The 15060-nt window shown below is 47.5% G+C and overlaps 2 protein-coding genes across 3 annotated transcripts; one reads left to right on the top strand and one right to left on the bottom strand.

The window, feature by feature from the left end:
* Positions 1–745: 745 nt before the first annotated feature.
* On the bottom strand, positions 746–5494 carry TRMT112 (tRNA methyltransferase activator subunit 11-2). Of its 2 annotated transcripts, none has more exons than XM_082202642.1 (4): positions 5372–5494; positions 1918–2019; positions 1244–1336; positions 746–1017 (listed from the first exon to the last, which is right to left on the bottom strand). In XM_082202642.1, the coding sequence occupies exons 1-4, from the start codon at positions 5375–5377 to the stop codon at positions 916–918; spliced, it is 303 nt and encodes a 100-aa protein (XP_082058768.1). In that variant the 5' UTR covers positions 5378–5494; the 3' UTR covers positions 746–915. The 2 variants fall into 2 exon arrangements, with proteins under 2 accessions (XP_082058768.1, XP_082058767.1); XM_082202641.1 differs by lacking the exon at positions 5372–5494 and adding an exon at positions 3169–4203.
* On the top strand, positions 4458–15050 carry PRDX5 (peroxiredoxin 5). Its single transcript, XM_082202552.1, has 6 exons — positions 4458–4707; positions 6801–6935; positions 7923–8054; positions 11809–11847; positions 13283–13347; positions 14701–15050. Exons 1-6 carry the CDS (start codon positions 4555–4557, stop codon positions 14804–14806), a joined length of 630 nt encoding a protein of 209 aa, XP_082058678.1. The 5' UTR covers positions 4458–4554; the 3' UTR covers positions 14807–15050.
* Positions 15051–15060: the final 10 nt, after the last annotated feature.

Below are 15060 nucleotides of genomic sequence, written 5' to 3'. Positions count from 1 at the left end.
TGGAATCTCCTCCAATATCCCGCTTGCTTTTCCCCACCTACCACTGGCACACGTTCCAGCTGAAAGAGGCAAGAGATCCTTGGAGGGGTGGCAGAGTGTCAATGTGGTCCTCAGATCAAAAAGACTTTGCCATCCCTGTCTGAATTCTCTGTAATAGTGACTGGAGCTGTAATAGTGACTGGAGTGAATGCACTTTCCCATCTAACCCCCTCAAAGTTCAGGATGAGGAAATTCTCCCTCCTGATAACCGAGGCAGAGTCTGAGCGGTGATGGGATAGCGCCACTTTGCCCGCTTGAACAAACAGCATCAGGCCACAGATGACTGAGCCACATACGTCTGCAGGCCACAAATTACTCTGGAAAGCTGTCCTGATTTGCAAAGAACACCCGGCACATTAAACAAAAAACCTAGCACATCAGGGAGAGCTAGAGCCTCCCTGCTCCTGTTGCTGTGCTAACTTTCTACTTACAAGGTGTGTTGTTTTTAAATAAACTGATATAGGAGTGCATTCAAAAATGGCATTCCCCGCCTGCAGTGTAAAATACCACCATTCATTCTGGGACCTCAGAACTCTGCAAGCTCATTCTGTTGCACAGTTAAACCCACTCTGTATTCTTGGGGGAGGAAGAAGAGAAGTGTCTGCTAAAAACGTTGAAGAATAAGACTGAGAAACGGGGAGATCAAGCACCTGCACAATAAGGGGCAACGACAAGAGATCCACACAGTTAAATTGACACACCGAGATTCAAGAACTTGCATTTATTTACATGCACAAAAAAGCAACCCAATATTATATTCAGAGCATCTCCTCCCCCCAACAGAAAAATAAGGGTGCTGGGCTTTCCACAGGAATATATCCCACCCTCCCTCACCCGCAAGGCTTGCTTCTCAAAGCTCCATTGACACAAACCAGCTCAAGTCTCCTCTTCGCTCAGCAACATGTTGGGTATCCCTTTAGTTATGGGAAACTCACGCCCAGTATCTGGGCATTTCAGCACACCTTCCACCACTTCCACCTGCACAAGAAGAAATATAAAAACAGCAGGTAAAGGGAACTGCACACCACTTTGGGAGTTGAAAACAGGAAGTGGCAAGGTGAAGAGAGAGAAGATAGGTGGAGATATCACAGCATTGGAAAGATGCTAGATTTTGTTCCTAGGAATTGAGGCAAGTGGTCAGACTGCATTATGACAGTTTTCTGTGGGTCGGGGTGGGAAACAGGCAAAGAAGAGGTTCCCTTACCTCCATCAGCACATGATGGACTTTTCGAAGGAAATCCTCATTGCTCTCGAAGTCAGGGATGGGCTCAGGGGGCAGGTCTGATCGGTGACCCAACTGCAGAAGGGTGCAAAATATAACAGTTTGTGCCATTTTCACAACCTCCCACTATTCAAGGACCAGTTAGCTCTCTTTAACCACCAAATACTGGATATTTTACTCCACCAAGAGGTTCGCTCTGGCATTTGTCTGCTCAGGTGGCTGCAGAAGACAGGGTGGGCCCACCTCCACCAAGTCAGGAATGGAAAACTTTTCTGTCCTCCACAGGCAGTCTTGACTGACTGCGGGGAACCTATATGCTCTTTGCCTTAAATCTCCACCAGTCAAGTAACACACTTGAAAATCTGTGGGCTCCTTCCCCTTCCTATGTCACTTGGTTCATTTGAGACATACAAGCTGTCCATTCTCCAGACTGTGCAGAAGTCTAAACACAAGTTTATTTAGGCATACAACACCCTTCAGTTCATAAATTCCTAGGGTGGTTTACAGTAAATGAAGGAAACCGTGTGTGTGTGTGTACACACATACAAAAATATAAATAACAATTGGCTGTAGGAAGGGAAAAAAGAGACTACACCTCTATAATTCTAGCCAGTCTCCCCCTACCCCCAAAAAAACTTCCAGAGCCAATTACTCACACTCTCCGCTGCCTCTACCAAAGCTGCCCATTCCACCTTGGGTACCATCCGCGCTGTGAACTCCGGGTTGAAATCAACATTGTTCACCTTCACTTCTGTGGCCTGTTAGAGGGGGGAAAGGCTGATGGGAGAGCAGTGTGGCTCAAAGAACAAGGGAACAAATATTTCCTCCCCTGCATTTCTCTAAGTGTAGTAGGATTCCCAGAGGTGGGAGGGGTGGAGGGGGAGGAGGACAGAGAGAATGGTATTGGAACAGGCATAGTCCACATGGTGCCATCTAGATGTACTCGGACTACAACTCCCATCATCCCTTACCATGCTAGCAGAAGCTGATGGGAGCTGTAGTACAATGGCATCTGGAGAGCTCCACATTGGCCACCCCTGCAGCACAGCTTTATGTCACATGCAGTATGGTAACAAAGGCATGACATGTGAAGTCCCAGGTACAGAATTCCATTTTGGCACTAAACCTACTAATGGTGCAAACCTATCCCAACCTCTATGGAAATAAACTCCATCGAGCTCAATGGGATTATTTCCAAGCAGATATACGTAGGACTGGACTGTAAGCAGATATGACAAAACTGATGTGTATTACTTCTGCACCACAAATCTACAACAACAATAGCCTACAGATTACTAACAATCTAAATAAAGAAATTTCAGCACATGAAATGTGCTATATAAATGAGAGTGGATGCAGTTTTGTGGCTAAGAAACTGAACTGAACTAGAAAGCCACTAATTCACTTGTCACATAACTGGCAAGTGGCCTTAGGGGGAAGATGTGTGCGTGTGTGTTTAAATAAATCAGAGTTTTAATATACGCCATTTCCAAGGAGGCTGTGTTTGATACCCCAGAGAGCCACTACCAGCAAGTTCGACAAAGTTAGATGGACCAACAATCTGACTTGATATAAGACAGCAATGCTGTATTCCACATACTCCACCTTAGAGTCCCTTGGAGAAAAGGTAGGATATAAACACAATAAATAACGAGACCAAGCTCAACCTTACAGCGTTGTTTTTCAGCTAAATGATTGCTCATAGCAAGCACTATAGAGATACTAATTACTGGTGATTGTTGTCAGCAAGCATAAACACCAGATTCCAGTTAGGCAGCAAAAACAAAGCGGCGGGTGAGTGTGAAGGAGGGACCCTGGCTGTCAAGTCCCCACGTTATATATACTCTGCTCCCACCACCCAATTCTAGAGTGGGAAAGTGGGCGTGGTCTGAAGAAATCCCCGTTACCTGGATACGAAGAGGGAATCCTCCACCGGGCCTCACTCCTCGCACGTGGGAGGTGAGCATGTTGTGCGTCAGGAGCTTCATGTTTTCAGGACAGCGGCCACCAAAGCAAGCGAAGGTAACATGTGCGTGCGTAATAAGCTTCGGACAACTTCCGGTTTGGTTGAAAGGCCGGTTTTTCTCACCCACTTCCGGCGGTCTTTATCACTCACTTCCGGCGACCATGCGCAGCGGCCCTCCCGCGCGTATGAGAAACCTGACCTTCCTCCCAGTCAGTTCCGGTTAGTTTTTGTTCCCAACCACGTGGAGCTGTAGGTGGGGCAGCGTTTGTTTTCTAACCCGAGGTTGCTTGGAAATGTGTCAAATAGCCATACTGTATTGTTAAGTGTTTGTAAACAGCGCGGTCGGTAGACAAAAAAAGTGCGCACTTCGTAGAACTGGTAGGCTTATTTGCCAATACAAAGTAGTGAGGAGCGGCCTTATTACGCAACTCGAAAGCCAAAGCGTTTGAAATTAGAATGCAAAGAAGGCCGAGCAAGCAAGCGCGATCCTGCACGTGCTTAACTCAGAAGTCACTCCCTCTGTCCAACAGTCTTCTTATTCCAAGTAAGCACTGAACTGCGGTGCTTTGCAGCCTTGCAGATTACTCCTGTGTCTGCTCGGGAAATAAATGCCGTTAAAACCTATGAGACACAGCTCCCAAGTCAGGCGCTACTAAAATCACTGGGATTTACTTTGCGAGTAAAAACATGGAAATCTGTGCGCGTAAGCATGGGCCTACTCCCCAAACACGCGTGGCGTGTGAAAAGTCTTACTCGGAAGTGAGCCACCACTAAACATCAGTGGGACTTACGCCCGATAAAATGTACATAAAGACTGCAACCTGTTGCAGTCCATGCTTGTGCCATATTTACTCAGGAGTACAGTAGGTCCTCCTGAACTTCATGAGGTTTAATCCCGGGTGATCAGCATACGAGAGGGTTGCCTGCTGAGGCTACGCGTGCTTCCTCGAGAGCAAATTTCCCACGGTGTTCAACAGGACGTACATATTTAGGAAATAAATGCCCAGATGTTCATATCCTGCAAAAGTAGGCTGCACGCCTACCTGTGAGTAAGTGCCACTGAAATTATTTATGTGTCTTCTTTGGCGATCACTCCTAGCCGAATAAGATTGTCTTCCATGAATACGGTCGTAGAACTTGGACAATCTGGCCGAGCCGATCGTGATAACTGCGAAGCATGCAAATGAGGTGCATGCAAATTTCCCCACTAGCCCCCCTTGCGGTGGAATTAAAAAGCGGGCCTGGGTGCTTTGCGCCTGCACGACTTGGAGGAGGAGGACTTCAAAGGGCCGGGGTTGCCGTGGCAGCTGTCACTCCCGCGATTTCCATGGCAACGAGGTGGAAAGGGGCGGAGGTGCTGGGCTGGCTGAGTCGCCGCTGGGGAGCAAGTCTAGGCTCCCCTCTTGGAAAGGGTTGGTCGGCAGCAGGGATCGTTCAGCGGGCCTTTGCAACCGGAGCACCAGCCATGGCGGCCCTCAAGGTGAGTCCTAGGAGAGGGGAGTCTGCGGAGAGAGAGAAAAGACCCCTCTTCTCCAGAGCCCCTTGCAAAAGAGCGCCCCCTTCCAGCCCCATAGAAGCCAGGCAACCCAAGCAGCCCTATAGGGCATCTGCCCAGGGTCTGTGCAGAATATGCCCTCCTCCCGCAATGGACAAGGACAGCCCCACAGACACAGAGGACGGGCCAGCTTTGGAAGCCCCATTGCAAAAGAACAGCCCCAGTCCCATAGAATTCCATCTGGGGATCCGTGCAATGGAAAGCCTATCCCTCTCCTGCAAACGAACAGCCCCAGTGAGGCTGTATAGGCTGTTTCACAGCTCCCCACAGTGCATCAGTTCTGGGGCCTATGCAGTAGAAAGCATTTAGAGAAAAGTAGCCCCCGCCCCACACCTGTGTAGTAAACCCTGCTCCCATGCAGCCCCATAGAGAGTAGGACACTCCTCTGTCCTATAGAACGCTAGCACTGGAAGGCCCACTGCAAAAAGAAAAAAAACCTCCAACCTCATAGTAGTCTGGTATCTGTTTACTGGGGGGAGGGAACAGGCTGCCTCACAGCTCCCTGTAGTCCACCAGCTCTGGAGTCTATGCTATCGAAAACCTTTAGAAAAGAGTACCTCCTCAAGCCCCATAGAGCAAGCCCACTCACCCCCATGCAGAAGAACAGCTTCACTGAGGACAGATGGTTCCTGAGATCACTAGTCCTTGGTCTCTGCAATAACAAGCCCTAATGGGAAAGAGACATCCCAGCCTCAGGGAAATTGGGTGCATCCCTGACCCTGTAGAAAGGCAGCCGCCCTTGATCTGTGGGGCTGCCCCGCCCAGTACAAGAGTGAATGTCTAACCAAGGAATGCAGTGGGAAAGAGCACTCCAGACGTTAAGCACTTAAGCCAGTCAAATTAAATTTCTTAAAGGTTTACATGTTTCTGCTGTGCCTGTAGCAGAGGTTTCCTAGGGTTCCATCAGATAAAAATGGGACATGACTTTCTAGGAGCTAGCTTGGGGGGAGAAGGGCAGTGGGAAAGCACCTAGCCCCATAGAATACAATCTCTAGGTTTCTTTTTATGCAATAATGGTCAGGAATGATGGGAATTGTAGTCCTTCAAAGGTGAGAAAGGCTGAAGAGACAATTTATATGAGATCCCTCTAACCTTCCCTTGTCTGCCCCATTTGAATACCAAACCTTGATCCGTAGCAGATGTGCTTTACCACATACGTTTAGGGTTATGGAACTGCAGGGAAACGCACATCCGTTAGGCCTGAATTCAGTTGATACTTTGGAGTCCCCACCACCAGAGCAAAATAGGAACATAGGAAGCCACCTTATACCAAGTCAGACCTTTGGGTTTTGTCTACACTGACTGGCAGAAGCTCTCCAGAGTTTCAGGAAGGGGGGACATCACTGGCCTGACCTGGAGATGCCGGGAATTGAACCTGAAACCTTCTGCATTCAAAGCAGATACTCCCCCACTAAGTTGCCGCTTTGTGTCCTCTTTCCCCTGGATCAGGGTTTGGGTTACTTGTGGCCCTCAGAAGGTTGCCAACAAGGGAATGTGGCCCTCGGAATGAGAAAGGTTTCCCCTCCTCCTGAATTAAGAGGACGGCGAGTCCTGTGTGCTTTATAATAATAATAATTTATTATTTATACCCCGCCCATCTGCCTGGGTTTCCCCAACCACTCTGGGCGGCTTCCAACAAAACACTAAAATACAATAACCTATTAAACATTAAAAGCTTCCCTAAACAGGGCTGCCTTCAGATGTCTTCTAAAAGTTTGGTAGTTATTTTTCTCTTTGACATCTGGTGGGAGGGCGTTCCACAGGGCGGGTGCCACTACCGAGAAGGCCCTCTGCCTGGTTCCCTGTAACTTGGCTTCTCGTAGAGAGGGAACCACCAGAAGGCCCACAGCGCTGGACCTCAGTGTCCGGGCAGAACGATGGAGATGGAGACACTGCTTCAGGTATACTGGACCGAGGCCGTTTAGGGCTTTAAAGGTCAGCACCAACACTTTAAATTGTGCTCAGAAATGTACTGGGAGCCAGTGTAGGTCATTACTGCTCTTTCCTCTCTCTGACAGGTTGGAGACAAGTTGCCCAGCGTAGAGGTCTATGAGGGTGACCCTGGCAACAAGGTGAATGTGGCGAGCCTCTTCACAGGCAAGAAGGGGATCTTGTTTGGGGTACCTGGTGCGTTCACTCCAGGTTGTTCAAAAGTGAGTAAGACCTGGGTGTGTCCATCTCCCCACACACCCTTCCAGCCCAGTCCCAATCTTTTTCTTTAATTATTCTTTATTAATTCTGCAAATAAAAATTAATACAACTTTATTAAGGCTGCAGATCACAAATAACAAAAAAAATGAACGAAATCCCCAGAATGACAATAATGGTAAGAAAAACAAACAAATGAAATACAATAACAAATACAATATCTGAAGAAGTGTGCATGCACATGAAAGCTCATACCAAGAACTAACTTAGTTGGTCTTTAAGGTGCTACTGGAAGGAATTTTTTTATTTTGACAATAACAAAAGTTAGCGTTTAGTCTGATTCTTCTGCCCTCTCCGTATAATGCAGCATAAGGTGCCCAGGATACTTGGCGCTGATCTTCCATGTCAAATCTTTTATCTGTTGAGAATTCCGTTAACCGGCATGCCTGGCCTGGTGTATTTGGGGCCTCACCCGTCCCAGTCTTTGAATCCAAATTTGATGGTGCATTGGCAAGAGCTGTAGGAAAGCTAGAACGACAAGAAATCCTTTGTAAACAGCCCTGGGACCCTCTGGTTGAAGGATGGTTTTTTTAAAAAAAGAATTAAGTAAAAAATCTTAGCATTCAAACCAATGCTGTCATTGTGGTCAGATATGACCCTCGAGAACCACGGTTGGGAAGCAGGCCTGGCTCAGGCTAAGAACTGGGAGTGGGGTCTAGTAAGAATGGTGTGTTCTCAGCCTAGGAACCTCTGGCCTGAAGACCTATATCGGGGATGGGGAACGTGCGGCTTCCAGATGAGTAGACTCCCAACTCCCATTAGACCTAGGCAGCATGGCCAACCATCAGGAGAGATGTTGTAATCCAACAATATCTGCTCCCCATCCCTGATGCTGCTTTCTGCTATTCTTATCCCCCTGTTCCCTTTATGTGCTACCCCGTGAAAGTCTCTGATAGCTTGTTCTTCCCTGTTGCACCCACACCCTGACACAGACCCACCTCCCAGGCTACGTGGAGAAGGCAGGACAGCTGAAGGGCAAAGGAGTGGAGGTCATCGCCTGCTTGTCTGTCAACGACGTCTTCGTCATGAGTGAGTGGGGAAAGGCTCACAAAGCCGAGGGAAAGGTAATGGGAGAGTCACACTTTTTAAAACAGTCAAGTTTCTAGTCCTTATGGTCTCTGTCTCTTTCTTGCTCCCTCCCCCCCCCCCACATACACACCTCGGACTTCATATATGGCACCCCCAGGTAGCACTGGGTGAGAACTTCCTGTCTGAAATCCTGGAGAGCCACTGCCAGTCAATGTGTTTGCCATTTTGGCATATAAACTGCATATAATTATTTAAAATATTATTACTATTATTAATAGTAGTAGTATTAGTCTGCCCTTCACCCAAATGACCCAGTAGAGTACAACAATTTATAATATTGAGCTACAGGGACCAAACGCAGCTTCCTATCTGCTCCCAGTTAGTAGCTGGAGGCTGGGGGAATTCATATCCAGGTCCTCCAGCCATTGCGAGTTTTAAAGGCTCTTTGTGCAGGGAAAGGATCAGTAGTGAATTAAATGCTTGGCTCTCGTCCCCTGCTCTCTCAATCCCACTAGAACTGGGCTTGGCTGGATAGATCATCAGAGATCTGTACCAGCCCAAAGAAGAACAGAGGCAGTACCCCAACGGGGACAGAAAATGCTCTCTCTGCTGCTTCCGTTATTCTCCCAGGCACCGCTTGTGTCTCCAGACAGGCAAAGGTTCCTCGTTAAGCAAATCACCTCTTCAGAATCCAAGTATGTTAATGAATTTAGATAGCGGAAGGGAGAGGAGGATAAAAAGTTAACAGGGCCAGAGGGAATTCTTCCTATTCTTGTAGTGGCAGAGGGAGGTAGATTGCTGCAAACTAATCTGGGAAGTTTTTTAAAAGAATCATATGGCAGGAACCATGAGACGGAGTAACAGCCATCAACTTGGATTAGGCAAATTCCTGGAGTAGAAGGCTACCGGTAGCTACTGGCCAAGGTGGCTGTTCTCCCTGCACTGTCAGAGGCAGTCTGCTTCTGAATACTCACTACTGGGAATTGCAAGGGGGGAGAATTGCCATTGCTTGCAGGCTTCCCATTGGGGTCTCCACTGTGAGGACAGAGTGCTGGACTGCACAGGCCTGTCCAAGGTCTCTTTGTATATTCTTCAGAGTGGCTTATGTACAGTCGATTAGAACAAAATGCTCCCTGCCCTCAGGCTTACAATCTAAAAAAACAAAAACAAACAAAAGACACCCAAGGGGAAAGGGCCAGCGAGGGCAGAGGTGGGGGAATTGAACTTGGGTACCATTTCTTAGAACACAGGCCACAGATTTATTGTTGTTGTTTAGTCGTTTAGTTGTGTCCGCCTCTTCATGACCCCATGGACCAGAGCACGCCAGGCACTCCTCTCTTCCACTGCCTCCCGCAGTTTGGTCAAACTCATGCTGGTAGCTTCGAGAACACTGTCCAACCATCTCATCCTCTGTCGTCCCCTTCTCCTTGTGCCCTCCATCTTTCCCAACATCAGGTTGTTTTCCAGGGAGTCTTCTCTTCTCATGAGGTGGCCAAAGTACTGGAGCCTCAGCTTCACGATCTGTCCTTCCAGTGAGCACTCAGGGCTGATTTCCTTAAGAATGGATAGGTTTGATCTTCTTGCAATCCATGGGACTCTCAAGAGTCTCCTCCAGCACCATAATTCAAAAGCATCAATTCTTCGGCGATCAGCCTTCTTGATGGTCCAGCTCTCACTTCCATACATCACTACTGGGAAAACCATGGCTTTAACTATATGGACCTTTGTTGGCAAGGTGATGTCTCTGCTTTTAAGATTATTTAGAGCCAAAGGCCAAGGCCCACCAGAAAAGAAATATTCTTGTCTGGCTCCTAAAGCTATGTGATGACAGCAGCAGGCAAGCTTCCCCAGGGAGAGCATTCCTCAAGCAGGGAGTCACCTACATAACAATAGTTTCCTTTTGTTGTTGTATTAATAAAAGTCGCTGGTTTTGTAAAAGAATGGCAAGCAGGGTTTAAATGAACACAGGAATCTGCCTTCAGCTGAGTCGGGCCACTAGTCTATCTAACTCAGTATTGCTGTATCTATTATTTAACAAAATTTGACGCGGGTGGCGCTGTGGGTAAAACCTCAGTGCCTAGGACTTGCTGATCGTAAGGTCGGCGGTTCGAATCCCCGCGGCGGGGTGAGCTCCCGTCTTTCGGTCCCAGCTCCTGACCACCTAGCAGTTCAAAAGCACCCCTAAGTGCAAGTAGATAAATAGGTACCGCTTTATAGCGGGAAGGTAAACAGCGTTTGCGTGTGCGACGCTGGTGCTGGCTTGCAAGATGAGCGCGCAACCCTAGAGTTGGACATGACTGGCCCGTACAGGCAGGGGTACCTTTACCTTTACCTTTTACAATTAAAAAAAAACACACACACAAATATTTAATTGGTTCACAAAAATACACTGTCCATACAGACTGGCAGTGACTCTCCAGGGAGTTTCTTCCAGCTTTGTCTGGAGATGCCGTGGGTGATTGAACTTGGGACCTTCTGCATGCAAAGCAAGTGTTCCACTACTAAGCTATGGCCTTAGGCTGCAAAAAGAGAGAGAGAGAATGTCAGAGCTGCTTTCTGTATTCACCCTCGGCTATCTGAAATTTAGGGGAAATGCTGGCTGACAGGCCCAGACAGATACACAGAGATCTTTCTCTTCATTTCTCTCTCTCTCTCTCTTTTAAAAAAGCTTTTTTCCCATTAATTTGGCATTAGGTGTATTTGTTTAATGAGCATGGTAGAAGTGGAAGGATGGCTGGGAGAGGCTGTCTGGAGGGGGTGGAAAGACACCGAGATCCTGGCCTCTGCAAAGCAGCACATGCATCACTCCTAGAAGTGCTTTCTGCTCTGTCCTCCAGGCGCATTGCACGGGCAAGACTTGCTTGTGTAACTCTGGGAACGGCTGTTTCGTTTGTTATGCAACAGCTGGCTTGCAACAGAGAGCGCTCCTTTTCAACATAAGAACTGCCTTGCAGGACCTGACCAAAGTCCTTCTGTTCTGGTCTTGCGTAAAGGAGAAAGGCTGTAGATCTGTGGCAGAGCATATCTGCATTGCAAGCAGGACATCCCAGGTTCAGTCCCCAGCATCTCCAGGCAGGGCTCAGGGAGATACTCCTGCTTAAAAAGGTGGAAAGCCATTGGTACCTCAGGTTACAGACTCCACTAACCCAGAAATAGTACCTCGGGTTAAGAATTTGCTTCAGAATGAGAACAGAAATTGTGTGGAGGCAGCTGGAGGCCCCATTAGCTAAAGTGGTACCTCAGGTTGAAAACAGTTTCAGGTTAAGAACGGACCTCCAGAACAAATTAAGTTCTTAACCCGAGGTACCACTGTACAGTTCAGGCATCCCCTCTCCGTTGTTTTGTTTGCAAGGGGAGCAAAGGGGAATTCTGCCCCAGACAGAAGCAGAAAAGTCTGCATCCAATAGTGAAAATAACATAAGGAAAGCATAATATTAGGGGAAATATACTTTGCGTATGTGTATGTTGGGCAAATCTGAATACAAAGGGACATATGTATTAGGATAAATTAATGTGTCGGTGCATTTTAATGATAACTTAAATTTAAAAAATCTCAAAACAGATGTGAAAATGTGGAGAAGTGAATTTGAGATTGGGGAAACGAGAGAAACTGAAATCCTCTCATTCGAATGGCCGCAGTCATTAAAATTTGGTGTTTTTGCAGGGTTTGTAACAAAATTATTTTAAAGGTTTGTGCTTCTTGGACATCACTGCTCAGCCTGCAGCGATTCTGCCTGTTTGAATAGCAGTGGTTCCCTTAAATGTTTGTGTTTTGCTTTCTCTCCTCAGGTCCGGATGTTGGCTGATCCTACAGGAGCATTTGGGAAGGTACTGAAATCTCTTGTCCTAGGGCAGGGCTGAGGGAACCTTATTGCAGCTCTTTGTCCCCCACCCTCACAAGTCAACTTTACTGGTGGGCAGGGGGCCACCCACCGGACAATCATCTGATGTCATGTTGACATCAGGTGACTGATAGGCTCTTCAGCTGACCTATCAAAGTTGGCCGGTGGGGGGTGGGGTTGGAGGTGTCTGCTTCAACACTGCGCACTCCCTGCTGATGGAGAGGAGGGTGTGGTTTGATGAAATGTCCTCAAGAGCCCCTGTGGCAGAGTATCAATGTAGGCTTTCTGTCCTCCTTGCTGCCCTGAAACACACATGTAGGATCTCTGGGTTGAAGGATCCTGAGCAGCACAGCTGGAGAAGACCCTCTCTCTGTCTTGAGACCCCAGAGAGCCACTTCATATACCTCCATACTGCTGTCAGTTTGACACTTAAAGGTGGTTTATTTATTTATCTGCATAGATTGGTCCTATGTCCATAGCCACTTCAGAAAGAACAGGTGTGCTAGGTCTCCACCCCTAAGGGACCACTGTCTACAATCAACGCGGAGAAACAACAGAGCAAGTTAGGAGGTGAAGGCATGAGCAGGAAGCAGGCCTGGTGCCAGCAGTTGCCCAGTAAGGCCAGGTACTGGCCAAGTGCCCCGGAAGCTCGGAAAGACCCCTCACCTTTGCAGCCCAGCTGTGCCATCTTTACCACCCTCCTCACTCTGCCTCAGGCAACTGAGGCTGATGGGAGACAAGAGTCTAGTCACATCTGAAAGGAAGCCAGTTGCACAAGGCTGCAATAAAGTATCATGTAGGGCCAGGAGGGAGCTAGGGACGTTTTTCAGCCTGAGGGCCACAATGCCTTTTAAGCAACCATCCAGGGGCCACATGCCAGTGCTGGCTGGGGGAAGAGCAACAATTGTAAATTGTAACTAGGTTAGTTTACATCCTCTATCCAGCCAAGCGAGAATCGTAATTGGATATTTCAGTGACACATTCCAGCCAAGCCAAAAACACTCAAGGAGAGGGTGCAAATCGGAACCAGTGAGGGGGTGTTACCTGGAGGAGAGTCCTGAGGATCAGAACAAGAGGTCTGGAGAACCACAATAGACCCCTTGATCTGAGGTTCCTCCACCTAGTGGCTAATGGAAAGATCCAAAGGCTCCTGAGCAAAACATGTTGTTTTTTTGGGGGGGTGTCAACTGGAGGTGTTTGGGAAGCAGATCCTGGCAATAAGGAGTAACGAGGGAAAATAGGCCAGAGTCATTCCAGGAAACGGGAGTCCATTTGACAGCTGAGAGTGGCAGTATTTAGTGATGCCTGCAAAACATGGACCCCTAGGTGTCAGGTTTTTGTTTTTTTATAACAGGGCCAGTATGCGCCTCCCTTCTTACTCTCCTCTAAGTTCCCACCCAATTGCTTCCCCTTTCACACAGGCCACAAACCTGTTGCTGGACAAAGAGCCACTCCGGGAACTTTTTGGGACCCAGCGATCCAAACGGTAAGGGGAACTTGGGGGTAGGAGAGGCAGAATTTTAAGACCTGGGTGGCAGAAGAGCAAAAGAACAAAGAGCCAGCCTCTTCCCTTCTCTCCAAACTGCTGCACATCTTCTCTTGGGGGATGGGAAGAAATTCATTTCAGTCACGTTTAAAGCCAAATCAAATCCCCGCTTTCCAAAACAGTATGAGAATTGAGAACCAAAACACGGCCCTGCTTTGAAATCTGCATGCATCTCAATTTTGTGACACAGTTCTCCAACCAAAAGATGTTTACAAAAATGTTCACATTAGGAGAAATCTGCATAATTGAATACATTAATAGAATCATAGAATGGTAGCATTGGAATGGACTCTTTAAGAATTATCTAGTCCAACCCCCTGCCATGCAAAAATCACAGCTAAAGAATCCCTGCCATCCAATCTCTTTTTAAAAAAAAAATGTGCAGAAATTGCTTGCAAAAAATGTGTAGCTTAGTCAAAACTGTATAAAAAAAATGCTGTTTCTCGGGATAAAATTAGCACTAAAACGCTGAAGAACTTTAATCAAGTTTAAAAATATATATAGCAAATTGCCTCAGAAATGTGAAACCTGAATTTAAAATGACTGGAAAAATGAGAAACTGAGAACACCAAAGCTGACATATTCACTCTGGAGAGTTTGGCTGTTAGGACTGCTCAGGTGGTTGCAGCTCTGCCCTGTTTTTGAAAGCACTAAGTTTTGGAGTTGAAGCGCCTACACTGTGGAACTCCCTGCTCTTTGATATTAGGGAGGTTCATTTCCTGCATCGTTTTTGGGCCTGCTTGGGAAACTGTAGCTCTCTGAGGGGAACAGGGGGCCCAGCTCCTTTGACAAACTACAGTTGGCAGGGTTCTTTGGGGGAAGCCATAGCTGTTTTAAAGTGGCCTGACACTGCTTTAAACGTACAGTGGTGTCCCGCAAGACGAATGCCTCGCAAGACGGAAAACTCGCTAGACGAAAGAGTTTTCCGTTTTGGAGGTGCTTCACAAAACGAATTTCCTATGGGCTTGCTTCGCAAGACGACAATGTCTTGCGAGTTCCTGCTGGTTTTTTCCTTTCCCCCTCTTTTTCTAAGCCGCTAAGCCGCTTATCAGCTGATCCTATCAGCAGATACGCCGCTAATAGCGCTAATTCGCTAATCCTTCAATGGGCTTGCTTCGCAAGACGAAAAAACCGCTAGGCGAAGAGAATCACAGAACGGATTCTTTTCGTCTTGCGAGGCACCACTGTATAAGTGCAGAGGGGGCCTTCTTAAGTCACCATCCAAATGTAAAAAAACTAAACTTTTGCTTGTCCTGAGCCGTGTGTGTCTTCCATCTCTGTCTCCCCCTACAGGTTCTCTTTGGTAGTCGAAGATGGCGTGGTGAAGGCCCTCAACATAGAAGAGGATGGCACAGGCCTCACCTGCAGTTTGGCCAGCAACATCCTCTCTCAGCTCTGAGACCTGGGACACCGCGGCTGTTAACCGTCTCCTAAACCCTGACAGCAAGAGACGCACAAAAGCACCCCCCCTCACCTGGTTCTTACTATGCAGAAGGGATGGTGGGCTGATTTATTTCCGCCTCACAGCTTCTAAGATTTGGCCTTTACAAGGGCAGGGATGTGTATGTAGCTGCTTTGAATCCCTTCTCTGTCTTGACTCCGTTATCTTGGACACTATTGCCTGAAATAAAAATTATACTGGATTTCTCTATT

The sequence above is a fragment of the Podarcis vaucheri genome (assembly GCF_965113315.1).
Source record: "Podarcis vaucheri genome assembly, chromosome: 16".
Classification (NCBI taxonomy): domain Eukaryota; kingdom Metazoa; phylum Chordata; class Lepidosauria; order Squamata; family Lacertidae; genus Podarcis; species Podarcis vaucheri.
This window is presented reverse-complemented; position numbering and strand designations above follow the sequence as displayed.

What these genes read in the sequence shown, in the direction of transcription:
- TRMT112 (XM_082202641.1), bottom strand. Translation starts at nt 3,249, where the DNA reads ATGAAGCTCCTGACGCACAACATGCTCACCTCCCACGTGCGAGGAGTG. An exon ending in GATTCCCTCTTCGTATCCAG is followed by an intron (nt 2,020 to 3,168) that starts GTAACGGGGATT and finishes CCCCTCTAACAG; the next exon opens with GCCACAGAAGTGAAGGTGAA. An exon ending in TGGTAGAGGCAGCGGAGAGT is followed by an intron (nt 1,337 to 1,917) that starts GTGAGTAATTGG and finishes ACCCTTCTGCAG; the next exon opens with TTGGGTCACCGATCAGACCT.
- PRDX5 (XM_082202552.1), top strand. Translation starts at nt 4,555, where the DNA reads ATGGCAACGAGGTGGAAAGGGGCGGAGGTGCTGGGCTGGCTGAGTCGC. An exon ending in CTCACAAAGCCGAGGGAAAG is followed by an intron (nt 8,055 to 11,808) that starts GTAATGGGAGAG and finishes TTCTCTCCTCAG; the next exon opens with GTCCGGATGTTGGCTGATCC. An exon ending in CTACAGGAGCATTTGGGAAG is followed by an intron (nt 11,848 to 13,282) that starts GTACTGAAATCT and finishes CCTTTCACACAG; the next exon opens with GCCACAAACCTGTTGCTGGA.